General features: G+C 42.6%; 1 protein-coding gene across 11 annotated transcripts in view; it reads left to right on the top strand.

The window, feature by feature from the left end:
• The window catches only part of szt2 (SZT2 subunit of KICSTOR complex), a 109,833-nt gene extending 88,709 nt beyond the window's left edge, over positions 1–21,124 (top strand). For 10 of the 11 annotated variants that reach the window (XM_063495964.1, XM_063495967.1, XM_063495960.1 and 7 more), the window contains 10 exons: positions 534–614; positions 1,998–2,072; positions 10,570–10,635; positions 14,034–14,247; positions 15,530–15,707; positions 15,795–15,917; positions 16,138–16,654; positions 17,078–17,188; positions 18,657–18,725; positions 18,807–21,124. In XM_063495964.1, coding sequence (XP_063352034.1) covers positions 534–614; positions 1,998–2,072; positions 10,570–10,635; positions 14,034–14,247; positions 15,530–15,707; positions 15,795–15,917; positions 16,138–16,654; positions 17,078–17,188; positions 18,657–18,725; positions 18,807–18,950 — 1,578 coding nt within the window. In that variant the 3' untranslated portion in view covers positions 18,951–21,124. The remainder of the gene's footprint in view (positions 1–533; positions 615–1,997; positions 2,073–10,569; positions 10,636–14,033; positions 14,248–15,529; positions 15,708–15,794; positions 15,918–16,137; positions 16,655–17,077; positions 17,189–18,656; positions 18,726–18,806) is intronic. The other variant, XM_063495965.1, reaches the window with a different exon arrangement.
• Positions 21,125–24,765: the final 3,641 nt, after the last annotated feature.

Below are 24,765 nucleotides of genomic sequence, written 5' to 3'. Positions count from 1 at the left end.
CTCATGGACATCTGTACAAAGGTTTGGATGAGCCTTCTGTGAAACACCGGAGAGACGGGCAGATGGCTTCAAACCTGTGGGAAGCAAGAGCAGCCACTCACTTAAAAGCCATAAACACAATAATAATGTTCGTCAGCTTTGAGGAGCTCTGTAGCACAGCTACGTTTGGTGCTGACCCCCCCCCCCCCACCACCACAGTGGCTCATATGTGCATAAATAAGACCTAAATCCCATTAGGCTGAGATGACAGTCCTCACTTTTATATCAGTCCTTCCCTTTCCTTTCCAAACCTGCACAGCAGTCAGTCCACACAGCGGGAACAACAGTTTGTGCGACTGTGCTGTCGTTGCTTTAGAAACAATATTTTGTTACAATAAAGAATATATACCATTATAATATTAGTATTGATGAGGGTGCTGTAGTAGTACTATACTACACATAAAGGTGGTGCGCATTTAAAATCTTAATGTAGAGATTAAACAATGAAAAAATGCTACAATTACAAACTGTTGTGTGACTGTTGTGACCTTCAGACTGCAGCGGCTGGTACCACCGCGTATCACCTGCAGAGGGCGCTGCCAGGAGGGATCGTGTTGATGGAACTGGCTTTTCAGGTGAGAAGCGCTGTCCTCACTAATCATAGTAGTATGATTCTTTCAGTTCTTTGAGACAGGCGTTGTATGGAAGCAGAGTATGAACAGTTTAGTTTAGATGATGATTAAAATCTAATGTGATGGTTAAATATTTAAAGGGATGATGGATCACAGCGATCAGCGGCTAACTAGCTGTTCAGACGAGGTCCATGTGAAGCTGATGGGATCGTTTCCAAAGTTCATCCTGGAGAAATCTGGTCGTAGTTGGATTAAAGGAGCAGAGCGACTGAACGCGGTTCTCAGCATTTCTAACACTTTGTTTCTGGTCCTGTTGGTTCCCTCTGCTGCAGTGTTGCACGATGCTAAAAAAGGCAGCAGTGAGAAGAGAAGAGGTGCTGAGCAAGTTGAAAAGTGTTCAACTTCAGATAAAAACGCTGAGCTTGGTGTCACTTTTCACCTTGCTGTCAAATTACTGCGAAGGAGAGCACGACACACTGCACTGACCAACAGCCACATCCTACTGGTAGCACTCAGCAGTAATGACCTGCTTAAAGCCCCAAACTCTTACAATAGTGAAAGGAAAAGAATGCTTGGAGGAACATTTTGTTTGCAGTGGGTCTACAGCAGGCAGTTGGTGTCAGGTACTTACTTTACTCCTGTGGATATTCTGTATCATAGGATCCAAAGTGTCTCAGACAATGAAACGCTGTGCTGCCAGAGTGCTCTCGAGCATTCCCAGTAAAGCATTTGTACCTGAAGATGAGCTTTTTTTAACAGTGGACACATCTAATGGTCAGTGCTCAGCTGTGGTCAGTATCTCCGTGTCAGCAGTGCTCCCATTGCAAACACTCAGAGTGAATCAGTATCAGCCTGCATCGTGGGTCAAACTGAGTAACTCATGTTTCCCACACTTTCCACACTAGCATCTTTCTTTAGGCCTTCAGTCGTGTTCAGCTAAGGTCTTCCTCCCAGGTTGTTATGGCAACCTTTTTGTTTACTGTGTCCCACACTTAACATATAACGAGACATAACACAACTGGTCTGAGACGAGTGAAATAAGCCACAGTGTTTGCCAAAACCTATTAATGAGAGTGGGAGGAATGTGTAATTACTGTTGTGATGTTGTTGTCGCAGCGCTGTGCGTTTGACCCCACGCTGTGTGTGTGGTCTGATATCCTGGCATTATGTGTTTGTTTTTGCCGTTTCCTCATGCTTAGTTACAAGTGAAGCATTTTGACCTTTCGACATATTGTTTGTTGTGATGGTGAGGATAGATTTTTTTATTTTTTTCACATACAAGCCTTCAGCTGTCCTGAAAAACATCACCTGTATGCAGTGTGCAGTCTTATGGATGATTTTACTCTGTTGTTGAGCAACTTTGTGGTCTTTGTGTCATTCCACCAGGGCTGTTACTTTTGTGTGAAGCAGTATGCACTGGAGTGTTCCCGTATTCCCATGGGCCAGACCGTCAACTCGCAGGTAAATGCTTGACACTGATCTGCACTGCTGTGTGGACACACAACACTGAGCTCTGTGTCCTCAACAAGAACATAAAAGAGAGAAAAGGAAACACAAACCAGAACACAAATGATCACAGTGGGAGGGCAGGAGTGCCGATCTGTGTGTATCATGTAAGTTCAGGTCCTCTGTGACTCCAGTGAAGGTTTGGGGTTCTGACTGGTGTTGGGCTCCTGATCACTGGTCTGCTGGGGCTCTCATACCAGATTATGGGCTCAGAACATTTATATTCTTAAATGTTTGTTTAAATCAGTTTTTGTAGGAACTGATATACTTGAAATTAAAGCAGTTTTTAAAATTTAGATTTTTTTCAACAAGATACACCTAAACTCTTTCAATATAAATGGTGAATAAATTCCTTGTAGTCTGAGTGTTGTTTAAAAAAACACATTTTTAGAAGCCCCTTCACACCATTAGTGCCTCAGGTGAGTCGACATGTAGATTTTATCACGTTTTTCCAGCTGTTAGCAGTAAAGCAAAATAAAAAATAAGATAAAATAATCATTTAAAACAGCTAGTTCCTGACAGAAGCTTGTGATGGTATTTGCTGTGTGATGTGAACCACACGTAGTTTTTATGCTAGCTTGTCTTTACTGTAGTTTAGTGCTATTTTGCCTCTTCTGTTCGTGCTACAGTTGAATATTATTATTGCTCTGATGCAGTTAAAGAGCCACGTGTTCATTGCTATGGTCAATAACAGCTCTTCAGTTAGTCTGGTTTACAGTGTGTTCTCCCATTTCTTTACTTCTCTTTCGATGTAATTTCCACCCTTTTCCTTGTCTGTTTACCCACCGTGAGCAGAAACACAGTTATTAATAAATAAGAAGCAGATACAGATTTTAAAATAATCCTCTGGCTAAGACAGAATAACCTCCACTGTTATTTTTCACATCTACTAGTCATGTCAGGTCCAACTAGGGTAAATTTGTCATCATAAGGTGGCGCAACTTAAAAGTGTCTGCCATAACCATCTATGAAAAACTACACTGCAGTGACCAAACAGGCTACAGCTGTCCAAACACTCGTTGTTGGAGCCAAAGCTGCTCTCTGTCATCAGTTCTCTTCATAGCTTTCATGGACAGAAGTTGCAGGTTGAAGGGCATCTATCTATGCTAGCTTTTAGCAGATGACCTGCTTATCTTGGTTTCATTGACCTCTAAGTGGAAGGATCCTAGGATTTGAAATTTAGCACTTTCAAGTCTGAGGCCATGGTTCTTAATGCATTTTCATGGTACAGGATTTGTGGCAGTTTGAGTAGGTATTTGTGTATGCAGAGCTTAGTCATGGCAGTAAGTAACAAATGCAAGCATGCTGGCTTGCAGGCTTCCAATGACCCAACAGTATGTAGCCTGATGTGGATGATGATATGTGTAGATTCAATGCTGGTTTCATGGAAAATGTGCTGGAACAAAAAATGAGTGTCAGTGGAGCAGTACAACAAAAACACCTAAGATTTAAAAAAACAAACAAAAAAACCTACAGCATGAGAAGCACACATGGGAGACTGCAGGGGGCGCGTCAGTAAACAGCTACAGCATGTAGGCAATAATCTTCTAGGCTGGGTGGAGGACCTCTGCATCATTCAGCCATCAGCTGGAAGCAGGTAGAGTGCCCACTCGGGGCCGGGAAGGTTGCTGCACCTAGTGAAGGAGATCTAGTATTTCAAGGTCTTCACATATTAGAGTAGAGTAGAGTAGAGTAGCACCGTACCCCTGTGGTAAAGACAGAGTATGAAGGCAGAACTGTAGATTTGTATGGCAGTCAACATCACACCTTTGCCTACGGCCACGAGCAAAATAATACGATTCTGTAAAAAAGCATGACACAAGCTTCCTCCAGAGGATGTGTGGACACAAGAACCAAAGTTGAATGTCAATAAAAAGAGCAACAGGTCAGTGAAAGTGGCATTTATTCAAAACACAGTACAGTAGCAAGGACATCAGCCAGTTCTGGAAGTGATGCTATGCAATCAAAAATCTCACTGAATTTGAATTTGCTGGTTTCTGTTCGAGATCATCCTGTCGAGCACTTCTGACCAATCAGTCTGGTTGTTTTAGACTCTCTGTGGAAGTCCCACTATTTCCTGTGTAATCAGCAGTCTCTCAACTTCAGTTTGAATTGAGTGGACAAATTTGTGTTGTAGTGTTAAGCAAAAATGGTGCCGCTGTCCTGCGTTTCTCCTGCTGTCTGCTGGAGCACACATTCACACTGTCACAGGACAACCCCAGATACCTCAGTCTCACCTGCAGGGACAGCATCATGGAGCACAGTCCCATGATTTTGGGGGAAAAAATGAAATAAGAAACATGTTCCTGCCTTTAGGCTCGGAAACACTAGATCGTGAAACTAAACTTCTCAGTCATAGAGGGAGGAAACAAGAAACTGCTCCAAATGTTCCAGTTCTGCAAACTCGTGTACCTCCAAGCTTATCAACTCCTTTTATCAATGCTGGCATGTTATTTTCTGATATTTGCATAAAAATGGCATCAAACTCGTGTCAGAGAAGCAGCAACAATGAAGGCTTTTCTTTCTTTCTGTTGAGACTCAGATAATGAAACATGAATCTGGAAATAGTGAGGCAATCGATAAAGAATCAGACCTAATAACAGCATTCATATCTTACAAGTCCCATCCCGAGTTTTAGTCTTATCTTCATTTTAAATGTGTTATATTTATGAATATTACGCTGACAGAGTGGCTGTAAAATTATGAAAATGGATTCAATCACAAATGGATTTTTAAAAATATATTTGCATTTTCTTGATCTCCACATAAAAGCTAACATCTGTTTGTTGTTTCCATCCATTTAAGTCATAGGTGTATATATTTTCTGTTTTGAGTAACTGTGAAGATGAAATCCTGATGCTGTCCAGCAGCGACTGTTCATCTGGAAAGAAAATAACTTTGCTCCAGTACTTTCACCATCCAGGGTGTTATTCACACTGTGTCACTTTTCAGATTTCATTGGGTCTGCCGCTCCGTGCTGTTTCATGCTGTGCATCCCGAGCCATGTATTACTGCAAGAAAAAGTATTTTATAACAGGCACACATGGCCTGCCTGCTTTTAGTGACAAAGTCAAGTGGAACTTTTTAAAAGCCCATTTCAATCTAAGTGGGAGTTAATTCAACTGTTTGCAGAGCTGTTTAGTTCTGCAAAAAGTCAGCTGATTTTTATTTATTTATATTTTTATTTAAATTTGCCTCCAGTTTCAGACCCGGTGTTTAGCTGAAGGCAGAAATAAGTCCAAGTTGTCCTCTCTGTGAGGTCTCCTCCGATCATGCACGATAACAGTTGCTGCCATCAATCTGGACGCCAAATATTTGATAGCAAATTCAACATTGGTGGACTGTTTCTGAGAGTTTGTGGCTTTAGCCTGCAGCTCGGTCCCCTGACAGTATTTTACTTGACAGAAATGAAACCTGTGGAGTCCTAAACTCAAAAACTCCACGTGGTTTAATCTAAAGATTCATTATTTATCAAATGTATTATTGTCTGATGCATAAAATAATATGCTTACAACACACCTGTAGCCTGAAGAAACCAGAGTCAAAGTAACAACAAAAGTACTTTGGAAATAATTCAGGTGGGACCTTTTCCAAGTTTTAGAAACAAAAGGATGATTAAACAGCCTTTTGATACTCTCATCATTAGTTCTTGTACTGGACCAGGGTCAGAGGAAGCCACTTAACACTTCATTATAAATCATTCAAGCATACAAAAGTTACTAAACTCAAAGGATGAGTCAGCGTTGTTTGTTTTACATATCACATAAACTAACAATAAACTATCACAGCTATGCAGATGACACACAAATATATATCACAATGTCACCAGGAGACGAGGCCCTGTACAGGCTCTTGGTAAATGCATTGAGGAAATTAATGACTGGTTGTGCCACAATTTTCTCCAACAAAAACAAAACTGAAGTAATAGACTTTGGAGCCAAAGAAAAACGATTACAGGTCACCAGAGAACTTCAATCTATACACCTAAAAACCACAAACCAGGCGAGAAATTTGGGTGTAGTGATGGATGCAGACCTAAACTTAGAAAAACACATTAAGACAATAACAAAATCAGCTTACTATCACCTCAAGAATATTTCAAGGATAAAAGATCTGATGTCTCAACAGGACCTGTAAAAACTAGTCCATGCATTCATCTTTAGTAGGCTTGATTACTGTAACAGCATCTTTACAGGTCTACCTAAAAAATCAGTCAGACAACTACAGCTCATTCAGAACTCTGCTGCTCGAGTCCTCACTAAGACCAAAAAAGTGGACCACATCAGTCCAGCTCTGAGGTCTTTACACTGGCTGCCTGTCCGTCAGAGGATAGACTTTAAAGTTCTGATGCTGGTCTATAAAGCTCTGAATGGTTTAGGACCAAAATACATCAGTGACCTCCTGACCCAGTATGAACCTTCCAGATCCCTCAGGTCATCTGGATCCGGTTTTTTATCAGTTCCCAGAGTCAGAACCAGACACGGAGAAGCTGCATTCAGCTTTTATGCTCCATATATCTGGAACAAACTCCCAGAAAGCCTCAGATCAGCTGAAACACTCAGTTTATTTAAATCCAGGTTGAAGACTCACCTGTTCTCAGCTGCATTTGAATAAAGCACCAAATCTGCACTGTTTTACTTTTAAGCTTAAATTTCAAAACTTACATTTTTTTTCCATTTTAAATCATGCTTTTTATTTGTTTTTGTTTTTTAATGTCTGTCAAATCTGTCAAAGTTTAAAACAAAAAAATGATGTTATTATTTTTTAAGGCAGATAACAACTGGCACACTGGACTTTATGGTTATTTAACCCTTTGATGCATGAATTATGACAACCTCACTCTGTTTTTATTCATCTTTGGGCATGAAAATAGATTTGATTTTTTTAAACATGAACTTTTCAAAGAGTCTTTTACCCGTTTTCACTGCGGTGGACACTGGTGTGTATGGAGTGACACATCAGTGTCCAGTGTAGTGGTTTATGTGCAAGTTTACCATCAACACTGACACCAACACAAGGAAACAGCCTCTGAATAGCTGTGTCCACTGTAGTGACCGCTGTGCATGAAAGGGTTAATCAAGTATTTAGCTGTAATTTGGCATCTTATAAAGATCATAATATACTTCACTATTTTTTTTCTGTTTTTTGGTAAAAAATTACATTGAAAAATGAATGGATAATTACAGTAACTATATTCTAACATGAAACACATCATTTAGATCAGGGGTGCCCAATCCCAGTCCTCGAGAGCTACTGTCCTGCAGCTTTTAGATGCATCCCTACTCCAACACAGCTGAATCAAATGGTTTGATTGCCTCTTCAGCATGCCATCAAGTTTGGCAAATGCCTGATAACAAGCCATTCATTTGATTCAGGTGTGTCGGAACAAGGATCCATCTAAAAGCTGCAGGACGGTAGCTCTCGAGGACTGGGATTGGGCACCCCTGATTTAGATGAAAGAACTTGCACATAGTGGTGGACTAACCATTACAGAAATATGTCAAAAAGGATTTTAATGACCAATACTGCTGTTTTAGAGCAGCTGCGGCTTAAACCTCACACTGGGCTGGTGTCTGGCATGGTGTGCAGTGTGTCCTTAAAAATACTGAGGACATTAGGTAAATGGAGGATTCGAGACTACATGATCAGAAATGGTCTCAGTGGAAAGGTAACTGTGAAGGAGCCAGGAACAGGAAAACATGAAGAAAAGGTAACCTGTGGCAACCAGAGATAAAATAAATAAATGAAAATCCTACAAGAATACTTTTGGGGGGAGTCATTAATCAAACCATAAAAAACTGAAACGGGACCATCAGTTTTTATATCGAGTAACAGGAAGTGTAAACATGAAGGAGAAATAATCAGAGCCTGCATTAATCTGCCTCGTAGCTTAGGCATGAATGACGCAGGAATATCCAATAAAAAAAAGACAACATAAGCTAGTTGCCATCAGTTCTGCTAAACTTTGTTTATATAGACTTCTTAAATGAAATGTCCTCTATCTTGTATAAATGACATTTCTACTTTAGGATGGCTCACAGGAAGTACCGTCAGCCAAAATACAACTTCATGCGTGTTCCCATGTGCACAAAGCTGTGATTGTTTGTTCTGTGCATGAGCAGAGGTGCACTTTTTCACTTCTGTTTATGGATTTTTGAAGAATTTCAGACCTTGAAGATTCAGCTCTTATCCCGAGTGCCAGCGGCTTCGGTCCTTGTTCTGGTTCTATATTAGGTGAACATCTCTCCCACTTGTGACTGATCCATTTTCAGATTTGGGGGTCGGTGCACTTTGATGTGACGAAGGCAGAGAAAGATGTTTTGAAAGATGTCATGCTGTTTGTTTCCCTCCCGGTGGTGTTGTCAGGATGTCTACAAAGTGATGTGAGAGGTTGACTGTGATGAAAGAGCCTGTGCCTCTAAGCACAGTGGGGAGGCAAAAGGGTTTAAGTGTTGAGAAAGGAAGAAAGGCTGCATTCGCTGCAGCTATTGTGAATTAAAGATGTCCATAAATCCTCAAAAAAAAGCTTGACATTGAGTAAATGAAGCGTAAACAATGTGTTTTATGTTTAAAATGAATTATCTCTGTAAAGCCCAGAGATGTATTCCCTGTGTTAGAGAGGGAGTTATAATTGCAGTTAGTATTTACAGGTGAGAGCACATTCTGAAGTGGCTCTTCACATTGGGCCAAACATTATACACCACAAAAGCAATGACTTGCTTCTTAATTAATAGATAATTTTAAACAATTTAGAATATAATTTGCATTTAAATGACGATGTTGCTGAAACACTTTAAACAGGAGACTTGTTGACATGTGAGAAAGGACACACACAGATATAAAAAGAATGAATACTCTGTTCATGCTGGCCATTTTTAACATTAAAGGGGACCCATTTATTTCCAGTTCATGCCTTTGTCCTTTGGCTCTGTTACAGTAGCTTTGCATGATTGGCAGAACAATCCTTGTTAATATCAATAATATCAGTGCAACCCCTCAGTTCATCATCCGTCTGAAAAACCTCCCTTTTAAGCCATCTTTCTCCTCATTGGATGCCCCTCATAAGCAAAAAGATTTGATTGGAAGGTGGGCTTGATCTGTGCCTGAGACAATAATATCAGAGTAAATAGTGTCAATCTTTTATTCAGATCGAAGAGGTGAAAAAATGCATCTGGAACAGTGTTTCAATAAGCCATCATAATAGGCTGCATACAGAAAATAACTCATTCCCCTTTAATAGCAACACTTCCGTGTTTTTCCTAATGTGATTACCTAAATGTGAAAATACTGTGGAATCTTTTCCATTTTAAGATGCAGATTTTTTTTCTACTTTAATTTGTTCAAATATTGTTTCTTGTGTTCCTCTGCTCACTCAGTGAATTTAATTACCCAGCACACATGCAAAGTTTCAGACGGTGTTCAGGACGAGGACTGTGGTAATTCATTCGTTAGCACTTGTTAGTGCTGCCAGTATAAAATGTATTTATAAATAAACACAAATTAGAAGTGTTGCATTAGTATTTTGGGTTTACAGCAGCGTGCATTAAAGTTAATGTGTTACTGCTTTGACAGTGTTCTGGTAAATACTGAGAAATAAGGGAGTCTTAGCCATAGCAGACAGCTTGTTAGTGAAGTGACACCAACTTAATGAATGAAGCGTAAAGTTTGCTAATAGCTGTGGATCAGCCCCAACATTAGAACCACATATCATGTGATTATTATCAGCTTGAAGTACACAGCAGTGAGCCCAGGTCATTGAGCTGGCCTCCTAACACGCCTATCCCAGTCTGACGCTGCATCTGTGGGAACTGGCCTGATCCTGAGGCCAACAGAGCCCTCGTCACTGAACGTCCCGGTCACAGTGGATGTGCAGCTTATCCACAGGGTGGTGGTTTTAATGTTGGGGCTGATCGATGGATATATCAGTCTTATGATGCTTTACTGAAGTCGTATTATCCACAAGTAGTTGCCTACTAACCAAGATGCATATTACTGTTACTATCAGCTAGTCCAGGGGTGGGCAATTCCAGGCCCCGAGGGCCGGTGTCCTGCAGGTTTTAGATCTCACCTTGGGTCAACACACCTGAATCACATGATTAGTTCGTTACCAGGCCTCTGGAGAACTTCAGGACATGTTGAGGAGCTAATTTAGCCATTTAAATCAGCTGTGATGGTTCAAGGACACATCTAAAACCTGCAGGGACACCGACCCCCTGAGCTAGTCAGATTAGCTGACTGTTTAGCTGGTTAGTGTCACACTAAAAATAATAAACATCCATTCTACAGCACCTTGGGAAAAGTCCACAGTTCTAGAGTGTGTATGTAATGTGGATATTTGTAGTCTGAAATGGTTTTATTTGATCTCTCAGTACATCTTCAGTCTTCCTTTCCATCCATCTGTCTGTGTGTCTCTGTGTCTGCCTAGTCCCACCTCATGTCATCTCTCCATCAGGGCAGCCTCCTCACCAAACCTCGTTGCAAGCCGTTTCCAGATGCCACACCAGTATCTGACTGTGCGGTATGTCCCAGCCATTCTCAAGGGAGGGGTGTCTCACTACAATCAGGCTCCACCCCTCTTCGCCACTCTATGCTTGCTCTCATCAGTCCTGGTCTCTTTCCTTTCACGTTTACCTGTCTGTCTCTGTGGGAATGATTGGGTTTCATGTTAAATCAAGTGCACTGTGGGAGCTACTGTTGCTGCAAACTACAGCTTGACTGTAAAAACGCATCTTTAGCTTAAGGCAGGGACTCAGACTTAAGTTATGCAATAAAAATGATGCATTTATACCTGATTGTGTTGAGGATCAGGTCAGAGCCAAGCACCTCTTTGATTTTCTTTTCCTTCTCTGTTTTCAACAGGCTGTCTTCTCTGTGGTTGTTGGTTTGGGTGTTTTGGGTGTTGGAGCTAATTTTTTATGCAACCACTGTTTTTCTTTTGCCCTTTCTCTTCTTTCTCTTCTTCTTTAGCAGCCAGGTGGTGATTGGAGCTAGGGCCTGTGTTCAGGTGTGAAGGTTCAGTCTTTGAATTACACAGAATGTAAACTGCTGCTTCTGCTGCTCCGCTGCTACAGATAACGATACTGGAAAATTCTGTATAATTTATACAGAACTATTAATTCATTTAAATTGTTAGTGACCACTGGGCGTTTATAACTGTATTTCTGAGTAAGTATATGTTGTTCCCCAAGGCTCAGTTATTGGGCCACTTCTGCTTAAATGCTACGTGTTTAGCAGCGTGATGGTAGCTACAGTTGAAACATGCCATCACTGAGTCATTTCATCGATTTTTCTTCTTTTCGGACTATTTTGATAGATTTTCTTTGTAATGTAAAGCTACATGAGCTTGAGTCAAGTATTATTTAACAGTATAATGGTAGGTTGCAAAGTGCAGGCTGTGAGGGTGGGGGGCCACAAGGAGTTTGTTTAAATCTTGTAATCTAGATTTTAAAATAATCATTAAAAAAATAATTTATAGGAGAAAAAGGTGAAAAGATGAACATAAATCACTGAAAGCGCACAAACTTTACAAGCTTGTGTGGTCACCCAGAGTGTGATTATGAGGTTACCGTGAGCTGAAGAAGAGTTTTTAGAATTTGAAACGAGCTGTAGGAGTCTTATGTTTGAGTATTTGATAATTATTAGTAATGTATGTAATTATTCTGTGCCTGAACCTGACCAAGCAGCCAGAGAAAGCAAACGTACTGCAACACTCACACTAACATATCCTCATGGCTAAATAGCACTACATGATTTTACTGTTAAGAAAATCAGGCACTAAATACATAAGCAGAGAATTAGACACTCACCAGCCACTTTATTAGGGACAACAACACTGCAAATATCTAATGAGCCAATCACATGGCAGCAACTCAATGCATGCAGACATGTAGGCATAGTCAAGAAGACCCGAAGTTCAGTCCGAACATCAGCAGATGTTATTTAAGTGACCATGAACGTGCGATTTTTCAACACAGACACCTGTAGGCCTTACAGAGAATGGTCCAGTAAATGCCAGTGGTCAGAGGACATTGGCCCAGCTGCTTTTAGCTGATGGGAAGCCAACAATAGCTCGGTCAATTGCTCATTACAACCAAGGTATGCAGAACAGCATCCCTGAAAACATCTAACCTCGAGTGAGAAGCTCTACAGCAGCAGAAGACCACACCGAGTGCTGCTGCGTCCAGGTAAAACAAGGAGTCCACAGCCTCGCCAATACTGGACAGTTTGGAAGATTATCTGCTCTCATGGATCTCCACCATGTACCCGTCTTCCAGCTGGAGAGCATGGCATGTCAGGAAACTCAAATGATCTGAAACCGGTTTCTTGAACATGATTCTGCTGTAATCAAAGGTTCAAAGTGTTGATGCCATACAGCACCTTCAGGATGTGGTGTAACAGGAGATTCACTTCAAATCTGCAGCATGTGTATGACACTATCATGTCAGTGTGAACCATGAGGAATGGTGCCAGCACCTTGTTGAATCTGTGCCACAAAGCACTACGGCAGTGCTGAAGGTGAAGGGGGAAAGGTGTGCCTGGTAAAGTGGCTGTGAGTGTATGTTTGCAGTTGTAATACACACATCACAGCTGGATTACTGTTGTTACTCCTGTTGGGTTTCAGATCACTGCATTGTGATAGTACCACTGCAAAAATGTGAGTCTTTTTTCCAGGAGTGAAAATGCAGCGCGTCACAGGGACGTATCGATGGATGTCACCGTCTGAAAGCTTTCCTCTCGTGGCTCTGCTTGTCTTTCTTTCAATCAGCTTGCTTTGTATTCTCTTCTTTTTCTTCTTCTTGTATGACCTCGGTGATTACAGCTTCTCCCGTCAATGCAGCCGCTGTCATTAATTTCACTTCCACCGAGTGCCGCTGACAGGAGACGAGCTGCAGCCCCACGACTCAAACTGGCAATTTGTTCTTGTCAAAGTTACACGGAGTGTTTAATTAACTAGAACATGAACCATTTGGGATTACAGGTTAGGAAATAATAAATGTTAGCGTGATAGCAAGGAGGACACACACACACAGGAACTATACTACCTATGAACTGAAGAGAGCCGCGCAGTCCCATTGGCTTCCGGGCTCCATAGATAACAGGCCAGGAGGTCACACTTAATTTGTCTGCCAGACTGCAGGAACACCGCTGGGGAGAGAAAAGTTAATATTCATCTTTTCATTCCTGTGTGCAAAAGAATATTCTTCCTCATTCTTATCTGTGTGGTGAGGGTGCTGATGAAAGTCTTCTGCCCTTTTGCCAGTTTCTGGACAAGTGTCGAGGCAGGAAAAGGTTCCAGACAGCGACAAGAGATGAAAGTCTGTAGCTACAGAACGCCGTGCAGGCTTTTCTTGGCTCTTTAATATAATGAAGTTTCTTTTGTGCACGTTCCAGGCAAATGGTCCAGATCAAAGTAAAAGCAGGAGTAGCAATTAGAGCTCCTTGTAAACTCTTATTGTGCTGTAATTAACTGCACAGCACAGCCTCTCACTGCAGCCATTTGCATTTGCAATTATTGCTTTTGTCAGCTCCCTTTTGATGTTGGATTTAATTAAAAAGGATATTATTATGAATCTGATTGATATCAAAGTTGCTTACAAAAGCTTCTCACTAAGGAGCGATGGGAGTCACAGTGCAGCAGGGCCTTAAGGTGTGCTGTACAAAGCAGTCTCTGTTGGAGTGGCTGGAACAGCAGGTCCTTCCTCTTCAAATGCAAAACAGTTTCATACATGGATGATCGCACAGATAGACATTCAGAGTTAGTGCTGTCTGCCAGATCAGTTTTGCAGAGGTATTCAGACTGACGAGAGTTTGGAGTTAGAGTACCTCCTGCATCATCTTGGTGCGACTTCTTTTTCCCGTCTGTGTCTGCGAGTCACGCTGTCCTGGTGATGACCGTCTCCCCACCTTCTGTTGCAGCTCTCCATGCTCTTCACTGAGGAGTGTGATAAAGTGAGGGACACCATGCACGTTCACTCCTTCAGCTACGACTTCCACCTGCGAGTGGTTCACCAGTACCTGGTCGGCTGCCACATGACGCTACGGCAAGGCTACCAGCTCACCGACTTCCTGGACGACTTCATCTCCCATCACCCGGACATCCCCAAGTTCGGCCGCAACCACGTCTTTCAAGGTGATTCTGGTGTTGCTGACTACATCCCAATCCCATGTGATGATAATGATATTTATTTGATCATGTTTATTTATAGCTTTTCAACATTTACAGCAGCCGCCAGAGCTTACAGTGAAAGTAAAGAAAAGACGGCAACACAGTGAACGGTGTATTAATAAGCTTCACTTTACTAAAGGGAACAAAACTAGAATTCACCAAAAACAAAGACCAGAAAAAAACAAACTGACAAATAAATGAAAAATAGGCACAAAAATCACCATGTGAAGCATTCGGACTGTGGAACGGGTCAGTTCCCACACAAACAGCAAACACACACTGGTTCTGATGGGATCCAGTTATATCCACCATATAGCTGCACCTCCTCACTAAAGTGCGAATGCCATTCCCCATTTTTATGGTGTGATTAGGTTTATCCAACCTTAAAAAGTGCAAGGTTATAACTTTCATTTGTATTTTTTCCCTCCGGCTTTCAACTTTCCCCCTTTTACCTAATGGTCCCTGATACGCTGTCACAAGATGAAGTCTTTCCACCAGCTTCATTTAACAAAGACTTGCATCTGAAAATGTGTCTTTGTGCTGTGACTTCACTGAAGATATTTGCAGCACAATGTTTATGTATGTTGTGCTCATTTTAAAAAACAAACTCTGCTGTCTTAGCTTAAACTATGCAGACGTGCAGAAAAAAATAAGTGCACCGAGACCTTTTGGAGGTCTGGATTAAATTCCAAACGAACTTCCACCTTGATCCGAACGAAATCCGAGGTGCACACGGCAAGTTTGGGTTAAACTCCTGTAGCTGTGAAATGAATAAAACTCTGCAGGTCAATCTGAATCATCCACAGCGATGGTTAATGAACTTTTCTTTCATGTTCTGAAATAAACAACTTTAGCTCACCTCTTATTTCCCCCCCCCCAATTCACGTGGTTGATTTAGCACAGAGTTTATTCGCTAACCTCTGCTAGCTCGAGTAGTGGAAGTCTGCTGAGGTGAATTTGTGTTCATGTTTAGCATCTTCTCCAGCTCCCTCTGGTGGTCAGTGCAAACCAAAAGAACCAATTGAAATTATATTCAGAGTAAATATTTGAAATTGTTTCACTGAAAGCAAAGACGAGTTCAGTTCCTCTGTAACCTCTGTGTCCCACCTCCTTCGCTCTCTGAGTGCTTCTGGATCGATGAGCAGATATTTGCCTTGTTTTTCCATCAGAGCTTCTCGGGCTCTGTGTGTGGACAGGAACAACTGTGTTTGTCTTTCTGAGCGTCTGTGATCCTTGTGTAAATCAGGGAGCTTCTCCATCTCCACGGGGATGATAACGGCTCACCAGCTCTACAACTACATCACCGACCACGCCAGCACGTATGGCATGAAGCCGCTCCGCATGTCGAAGGCTGCGGTCGCCACTGACAACAAGAAGGCGATGCCTGACCTTCACGAGTATGCCCTGGTGGCTCTGTGGAACAGGTGGAGAAACAGCTCTAACCTCACAATAAACCTTCTCTCCTCATATTTGCTGCTCAACTTTACCTTTGTTTGCTCCTCTTGCTTTAGTTCGGGCTCTTACAAGGATCTGGACGGTCTGCCCCACCACGATGACTTTGATGTTTCCCTGGTGGTGTGTCACAACGCTGCTCCGTTTGAGGAGCAGTCAGACGGGGAGAGGCATCTGCTCAGGTAAGCATCTACAGCCGTCACTGGTGAGACTGGAGCACAGAGGTTGTATCATAGTTACTCATATCTGTCCTGACACAACCTAAAGAGGACTGCTGGACGTTTCACTTGCCAAACAAATGTGTTAACAGTGCACCACTGAAGGCACTGGACAAACTGTCTAAAGATACAATTTAAAAGACTTTTTTGCTGAGTTTCTGTTCATCCCGTCCTCTTTTCATAGGCTACGCTTCTACGTGATCATGACCAGTCAGCGGGAGCTATTCCCACGCCTCACTGCAGACATGCGCCGCTTTAAGAAGCTTCCTCAGATCCACCGTGATCCCGGAGAGCTGGGAGGACGGCTCTCCCAGGATCGAGCAGAGGCTTCTGGGTCACGTGGTTCTGAGCAGGACCTCTGGGAGGAGGGTTCGTCTGAAGCTTCAGCACCCTTGGCTCCAAGTGATGGCAATGAGTTTTACCCTCTGACAGGCGGTGGACCAGAGGCTCAGGGGCTCCTCTACGCCTCCCCTCTGTTCCCTCTTCTCAACAACGAGGTGGCGTCTGCCCGCAGACAGATCCAGATCAGCGTGGAGCAGGCCATGGGTCACTGCCGCAGGGACAACCTGTGGAGAAGGCTGTTCCACGGCGAGCATGTGGCCCTGGATAAACTGAAGCTGGCCAAGTTGTCATTCAGTGAGCTGGAGGAGCTGCTGGAGGCTGTGCAGAGCCGATCAGTGGGGGAAATCGACCCGCAGCTGGTGAGACTCTAATTCTAGCCTTAAAATCAAGATTAAATTATGACTATCAAACATCAGCAGTAAAAAACACCTTGATTACTAAGACCACAACTCTACACAAATGAGTCGCCAGCAGCTCGACACCCTGTCATTTGAAACACAAAGCAACACCAGCACACAGCTAAGCATCTACGCTCCCACATTATGAGAAACATTTGGAGGTGATCAGGCTCTCACTGTGATCTCAGCCAGGTGCAGATGACCTGCAAACATCAGCTCGCACATACAGATTACATGTTAGCAGGAGAGGATTTTGTTAGGTCAATAGGAGGAGTAGCTTTTAAATAATACATCTGCAGCCGGAATATTTGACTTTGCAGGTGAAACCCAATGAAAGTTTCTGATGATCAGTGTTGTAACTGTAGTGTGAATTTGTTGCTGCAGGACTGTTTCCTGACCATGGGTCCAGCCTGGTACCAGAGTCTCATCAAAGTCCTGCTCAGTCGCTTCCCTCAGAGCTGCAGACACTTCGACGACAACGGCATCCAGTATCTGGTGAGAAAAGGCTTTAAAAAAAGAGTCGAGGTGGCAAAGCCCTGTGGACAGGCCCCTGTATCCATGAGTTTCCCTCCGCTGTGGCTTCACAAACGGGCAGCAAAATGTTACCAGCCAACAACAAAATGAAGGCGTTCCCTTTAATGCTCAGGATTAGGGATGGGTATCGTTTAGGTTTTATCCGATACCAGTGCCAAACCGGTACTTTTGAAACGGTGCCGGTGCTTAAAGAATCAAGAACACAAACTTTGTCCAAAAACCTCTCATGTTTAGCTGTTTTCCACCTTTTCTTTGGTCATTTTAGCCTTTTTGGCCAGGGTGAAGGGAGTATCTGCCATCAAACAAGAAGACAGCCGCATGTAACTACGACGGTGTTTGCTAGTTCACTTTACATGCATTAATTTAATAACGTGGTTAGCCTACTCAACGTAAATTACACATGAACAACATTAAGCTACTGACCCAGAGAAGAACGGCTGCTGCTGCCATCATCATCCTCATCATTTCTGCTACACTGGCAGGGCTAGGGGCCAGGACTGTACTCTTCGGGTTCTTGGGGGGTGTTGCTAACTCCGGGTCCGATAACAGGCACCACACCCGCAGTAGATGTGCTCGGATCAAATACGGCGCATTTCTCGGCTTTTAAAAAAACACCAGGTGTTTCATCAGATTCGAGGTGTTACCTCCTTTGACAGTATCACAGTATCACCTTAAAGCACTTGTTGCAGGTTGCTGAGTTTGCATCTTTTGCTGTGAAGTACAGCCAGACTTTGACGCTTCGTCTTGGGCATTTTTAATCTGTAGCTCTGCTCTAAAAGAACGTACGTACCTGGACCCGCCTACTATCCTTGGAAAGGTAAAATGATTGGCTAGAATCCAAAGTGTATGACATCTCAGGGAAAAAAGCACCGAAATGTGCGCTGCTGTTCGGTCTGGTTACTACCGTTTATGTCAGATACCGGTGCCATCATGGCACCGGATACTGGTACCCATCCCTACTCAGGATCATAAAGATCCCTTTAAAAAAACATGAAAAAATCTAAAAACGTGACGCGTGCGTATTGAAAACACGACCCCAAACTTCTCATCTCTAAGCACAGCTCCATTAGTCTCTAATATCATTTTACAATCTCTGGACACAAACTGGATCATTTAGCAAACTGGGTTCACCTGGAAACACTGAGAACACGTAATGCAACACTGATTAATCTCACTCATGTTGCACCGTTCAGACTCAATTGTTAGAACAGTTCAGTCGTGTCAGAGTATAAAAGAGACCTCGAGTGACTTATACAGGCGAGAGGATGGAGCGCTCAGAGTGAGAGCTTCAGCCGAACACATGAGCTGCAGTAACACATATTTCTTCTGTATCTGTGGAGACAGACTTTAAAATAGTGACATTTGTGTTGCACACACCTGTTCACCTCGTTCCAGCTAACGTCCACTCGTGTCTTTGTACTTGCTTCAGGCTGTTCTGAACCAAAAGTTTACCGACTGCTTCGTTCTGGTATTTCTGGACAACCAAGCTGGAAAAACTGTGAGTTCTTAAACACGTCTGACTTATTTTTTCTTATAATAAAGTCATGCAAAGTTCTCAGATTTCATCTTCCTCCCGCAGAGTTTAAAGGTCGTGTTTCGGGAGCCGCTGCCATTGCAGCCGCAGGCCGGCAGCAGCCCTCCTCCTCAGCTGGTGTCCATGTATCATCACCTGGAGTCTGTAATTAACACCGCGTGCTACAATCTGTGGACCGGACTGCTATAGCAACCCGAACCCGAGTCGTGTCTTTAACACAAGAAAAATGGAAACGACAGCAGAAGGAAAGCTTTCTATATAATGATGAGCTCACTGAGTGGGAACAGCAACATACTGGACTCATGTGCATTTAAGAAACACTTTTAAATGTTAAGGATCATAAAGTTGAGCAGACACTACGATGTGTTCCCTCGCAGCACTTTCTCATCAGGTTACTGTACGAGTCAGCCTTCAAACAGCACCGTGACCACGCCACAACAAAAGCACCTTTCTTACCATTATTCTCAAGAGTCAGACGGGCGATCAACATCCAAATAATTTAGATTGATAAAGAGAACTGCAGGCTATATGGACTTATAGGCTGGAACAATCCCTTTAAATCAAAACGTACAAAATAATGTTTAAAAAGTGATGTTTTAGATCTTTGATTGTAGCAGGTGAGAGATATGTCAGCAATATCTCCAACATCCTGAAACAAATTCAAAAATGGGCTGAGGATAAAGATTTGGCCAAAGCAGCATCGCTGGCTGTTCACTAACCAGTTCCTTGAGGAACCTGAGGTCATTTGCAGTGCTTGACCGGATAATTTAATATGTAGCATATATCAGAGTCCTACTCAGTCCAAATACTTGGGGCAGCCTGATCTGAGTAGGTGAGATGATCTGCAGCTTTTCAGGGCTCATATCTTTAACCTTTAACCTCCACCAACGTAGTGCCAAGTCCAGAACCAGTTTCACGTATTTCCACCTCCCCAAAAATGTACTGGTACTAGTAAGCATGGCACCACAAACTGATGATGCCTTGCTGCCTCCAGTTCTTCCAGGAAGTGAGGATAATGAGACGTTCCCGAGCAGCTCAGCTGTGTCCTGGGTCTGCCACGGGGTCTCCTCCTGGTTGGACATCACCGAAGAGGAGACGAGCTGAACCACGTCATCACAGACGTAAGAAGTCTGCTGCTTGCATCAGTGATGTGATTCTTTTGGTCACTAACCAAAGCTGGTGTCATAGTTGAGAGTAAGGACATACCTTCACCACCACAACCTGCTACAGCTCCACATCCATCTGTCAATCTCAGTTGTTCTCTCACTCGAGGAAAAAACTCGGAGCATTCTGTGCTCAAAAGGCACAAAGGTAGAACGGGCTTCGCCGAATTAGTGGTAAAGAGGTTTGTGATGATCATAATTCCAATCTGCTGCCAGGCTGATGGTGGACGACCTGGAAGGTGTTCTTTAACACATTCTGATGGATATGAAACGGTGAGGACAGAAACATCGTGAGTGTGCAGCAGCTGCTTGACATTATTGAGGCTGATTCAGTGGTCAGAATGCAGCACTTACATGCATGCTGCACAAATTTAAAGCTCCACATCTTCATTAATGTCTCAGCGTCGGTTTGGATCTCGTGCCTTCTGATAGTATTTAGCTTCACGCCACATCAGTGTTAAAACAAGAAGAGACAGCCCAGATGTCGGTGCGCAGAGTGGGAAGGCTTATGTTAAATTTTCAAATGCGTCAAACCTGTTTCCACTTGAACCCCACTGCCATATCTGTTGCCCTCAAGTGCCTTTCTCTGTTTATTATTTTCTCCCTTTTCCCTTTTTTCATTCCCAAACCTGTGAAGTGACGCTGTTGTCGTTCTGTCAGGAGATGTGTGGAAACACACTGCTGGTGTTATGCAGCGAAAGTGCCTGAGTCAGTTTGGAGAAATGTGACAAAAATTGCCTTTCATAAGCAGGAAAATTGGTCATATTAACTTTGGTGATTTGCATAATAGCTTGCCACATGTCATCAGCGCCGAGTGTTTCCAAAGCATGTTGGGGTGGTGGTGTGTACTCTCAAACAGTGTGGCTGGTAATCATACCTCAGCTTAGGAAAATAGGGCACGAAGCCAGCCTGACACAGGACTGTTACATCACAACAGGAAGGCTTCGTGTCCAGTGTGGCTCCTGTTACAGATTCCCAGGTCCTGGAGTCGTCCCCGTTCTTGGAGGGAACCAAACAGGTCTGAGCTTCACAAACTGAAGAGAACTGAATGTTAAACACTGGATTATTCATCATGCAAAATGTGAACTGTAACCAGACAGCCCTGTAAAATAAAACCTGCACTACCTGTGTCATGTATATTGTGTATATACAGAACACTTTATACAGTATGTAAAGTTAAATAAACAAGTTACAGAGTAAGAGTGTGCCGAACTGTTCTTCACTGTGCAGCTTCGTGTCGTGACAGAAGCTCCGGACAAGACTTTAGTGCAGGATTGTCCAACTCCAGGCCTCGAGGGCCGGAGTCCTGCAGGTTTTAGATGTGTCCCTGATCCATCACAGCTGATTTAAATGGCTAAATGACCTCAACATGAAGTTCTCCAGAGGCCTGATAATGAACTAATCATGTGATTCACGTGCGCTGACCCAGGGTGAGATCTAAAACCTGCAGGACACCGGCCCTCGAGGCCTGGAGTCGGACGCCCCTGTTTTAGCATCTTCAAACCTGCAGATGCCAGAATCATCGGCATAAAGCACAAAACCTTTGTTATTACAGTGTGTTAGGTTATATATACCAGAGCATTTATTATAGTTTAGGTGTTCAGTCAGTGGAAATGTGGAAATAACTGCAATTTAAAAAAGGCGCAGCTAGTTGGGAACACTGCAAGTAAAAGATTTAATGAAGGCATTCATACCAAAGTCAGCATGAGTCAGTCAGGCAACACAAAAACACACAAAACAATTCAAATTCTGGTTCATGTCTATAAAACGTACTGATTTGTGGTCTCATTAAATGAATCCAGAGTGGTTTTGCCACTCATGCCATCCGTGTCACATTTTCATGTCTGTGTGTTATTTTTAAATGTGTTCATTAATGTCACTTGATTAAGGTTGTGTATTAGAGATCATTGGGTTAAAATGCAACAGCTGGAATGAAATAGAAAAAGCTTCTTTCAGGTTTCACTGGCTGCCAATGAACCTTTAGAACTGGATCAAATAGATCCGTTTTTCACCACTATTAGTGTTTTTGTTTAGAGACTGCAATGAAGGGAAAAAAAAACGTAGATTTAAAAAATAATTTCTTGTGCAAACCCAGACAGTCTGTTATGTCCCCTCGGACTTGAGACTGCAGTACATATTTGATCTCCTCCAGTGCGTCAAATTGATGATCCTCCGACTTCATTTCCATTTTTAAGAAATGGATGAAGTCACACTGAGGAAAGTCTGCTTGCACCCACCTCATTTATCAAAGCCTGTGTCAGTGCAACCAGAAAAGCTCATCTGAGTATTTACCCTAGGATGTCTCAGGACATCCCAGTATTAGTCCACATGCACAGTTTCACCCTGGGAATGACCTCGGTCACAGTCCCATTAATGTCACACACAATTATGAGCACAGTCCTGGTCTCAGTGCTCACCGTCCAGCATCCAACCAAAAAATAACCAGTCCACTGAAAACCGTGGAAGAGTATCCAGCTGTAGCCAGAGAGACTTTTGGTTGTGATGATGAAATGTGGAACTGTTTTAAAGATGTTTGCTCTCTGCACAATGACCAGCATGTTTCGTCTGGCCAAGAGTTTACGCCAGCTGCCCATCCTGATGCAACAGCTCCAGTATGCAAAGGTACTGTTTATAAGATTGGGGAAACCTGCAGTCAGCTGGGGCTGAAGAAGCCACCTGGATGAGTGAGAAACGTTTCTCCCACTGAAAACGCCACGTCCAGATAAACAGAATAACTTTATGGGAACCGCCTTGGATAAGATGCAGAACATCTTCAAGAACCTTCTCTCCAAGCTCTCAAATCTACTCGTGCACCAGAACAACAGGAAAAAAAGTCTCCAGAAAATCCTCAAAGATGAAAAAAAAGAAACGAGCTCGTGGATTGTTTCACCTCTGTGTCACTAACACCTAACGAAGAGGAAGAGCACCGTAGTAATGCCAGTAAATAAAGACTGCTGGGAGTCTCTAGTGATGCAATTGTCATAGCAACACAAATCACTCACACGGTCCTGGCTGAGCTTCAATTAGCACTTGGCATGAGGTAGCTGCCTCTTACAGATTCAGTTCATGTACACAACCGAGTGATTGCACACTGCAATTATCAACTTTTCCTTCATTTTGATGCTGAACTGCACAAGCAGCCAGTCATAGCATCATTTGACTGGTTGACACATGAAAAACAGAAAAGCATTTTCTCAACTTTCAGTGCACAAAAGCAAAGCAGCAGGTTTCACCGTTCAGTCGACAGGACGCCATCACCATAAATACGTCGTGTAAGTTAAGAGGCGAAAGCTTTAAGGCTGAAATGCGTCCATGTGAAGGCATATCGATTATTAACATAACGTGTTAATAATCGATACCAGGGGCGATTTTAGCCCATTTAAGCACCCCCAAAAATGAATCAAAGCAATTTAAAATCTAAAACTTAACATTGTCCGTAGCCTGCTGCTGTTACCACTGTCCTGTTTGAAATGGAATGAGAGAAACTGGTTATTTTCTCATATGTGCCGATATTGAACCCAAGGTACTAACTAGCTAACTGACTGGATGCCCATTAACCTTATAGCTCCTGGTGTGTGTGTGTGTGTGTGTGTGTGTGTGTGTGTGTGTGTGTGTGTGTGTGTGTACGTGTGTGTGTGTGTGTGTACGTGTGTGTGTGTACAGAGAGACAGCCAGGTTCATAATGGATATGAGGAAGTTTTTTCAAAAACAGGAGCCACATTCAGGTAAAAGTGTAAGATCAAATGATCCATCAATAAAGGATAATGTTGGATCAGTGTTTCAATATTTACATCCTTTATTAGATGTTCATGTGGTTTGGTTATTTGCCTTTTGGTTGAAAGTACACTGAAAGAGGACTTTTTTATTAGTGATCTTAATAGTATTGTTTTTTAAATCTAATTGAATACAATTTATCTGTGTATGATTGTCAGTCCAAAGAGGGAGAGAGGAAAGAGGAGAACATGAGGAGAAAGTACAAGATCAGGAAGAACCAGGTAAGAAAACAGACAGGGAATACTAACAGGCAAAACAGAAACTGTTAAACTGGCAAAGAAAAAAAACCAAACAACTAATTTTACTCACAATCTGGAAGTTGTGTTCTCCCTATATTAAAGCTGCTATACAGAATCTGCAAAACAAACTGGGTGGTCAGCCCTGGCACTGCATTACCATACTGAGCTTCAGTCAGAGGAAGTCACGGTTGCCAAAAACTTTTTGAAGCTCAAGAGTGAGGCTGGTGCCATTCCAGATATGTTAACATTGTACAATCTTCTGGATAATCAGATCTTCCCCACACTGAAAACTGTTATTCAGGTTGCCCTAACAAACCCAGTTAGCAGCTGTAGCTGTGAAAGGTCTTTTAGGTCTTTTAGTGTTTAGAGTCAGCTCCATACCTGGCTGAGAAGGACCATGGGTCAAAGCAGACTCCAGCACCTGGCTGTGATGTCAGTTGAGAAAGAGATGCTTCAGAGAGTTGACCACCAAAATGTGATCGACAGATTTGCCAACCTCAAGATGAGGCGACATAGGTTAAAAGAAAAGCAAAAATCTGCAGAGCCATAGTAGTATCTGCACTAAAGATCTTTTCATACATTGTATACATTGTACCATAGGCCAAGGTGTCTCAATTTTTCTAATTTTTTAATAATATTTTGTACATTTCAAGGACTCTTCTATTTTTGGAGTGTATTTTTTATGTATCTGTATTGTATTATACAAACACTTTAAAAGTGAATCTCTGTCCAAAACATGCACTCAGTTTACTTTTTACTCACTGTGAGCATCGTTCATTATTCTCCCGCAGTAATTAAGGTTAGGATATGTATTTTTTTTATTCCAAT

Source organism: Pelmatolapia mariae, linkage group LG15, assembly GCF_036321145.2.
Source record: "Pelmatolapia mariae isolate MD_Pm_ZW linkage group LG15, Pm_UMD_F_2, whole genome shotgun sequence".
Classification (NCBI taxonomy): Eukaryota; Metazoa; Chordata; class Actinopteri; order Cichliformes; family Cichlidae; genus Pelmatolapia; species Pelmatolapia mariae.
The sequence above is the reverse complement of the archived record's forward strand: the minus strand, read 5'-3'. Positions and strand labels throughout refer to the sequence as shown.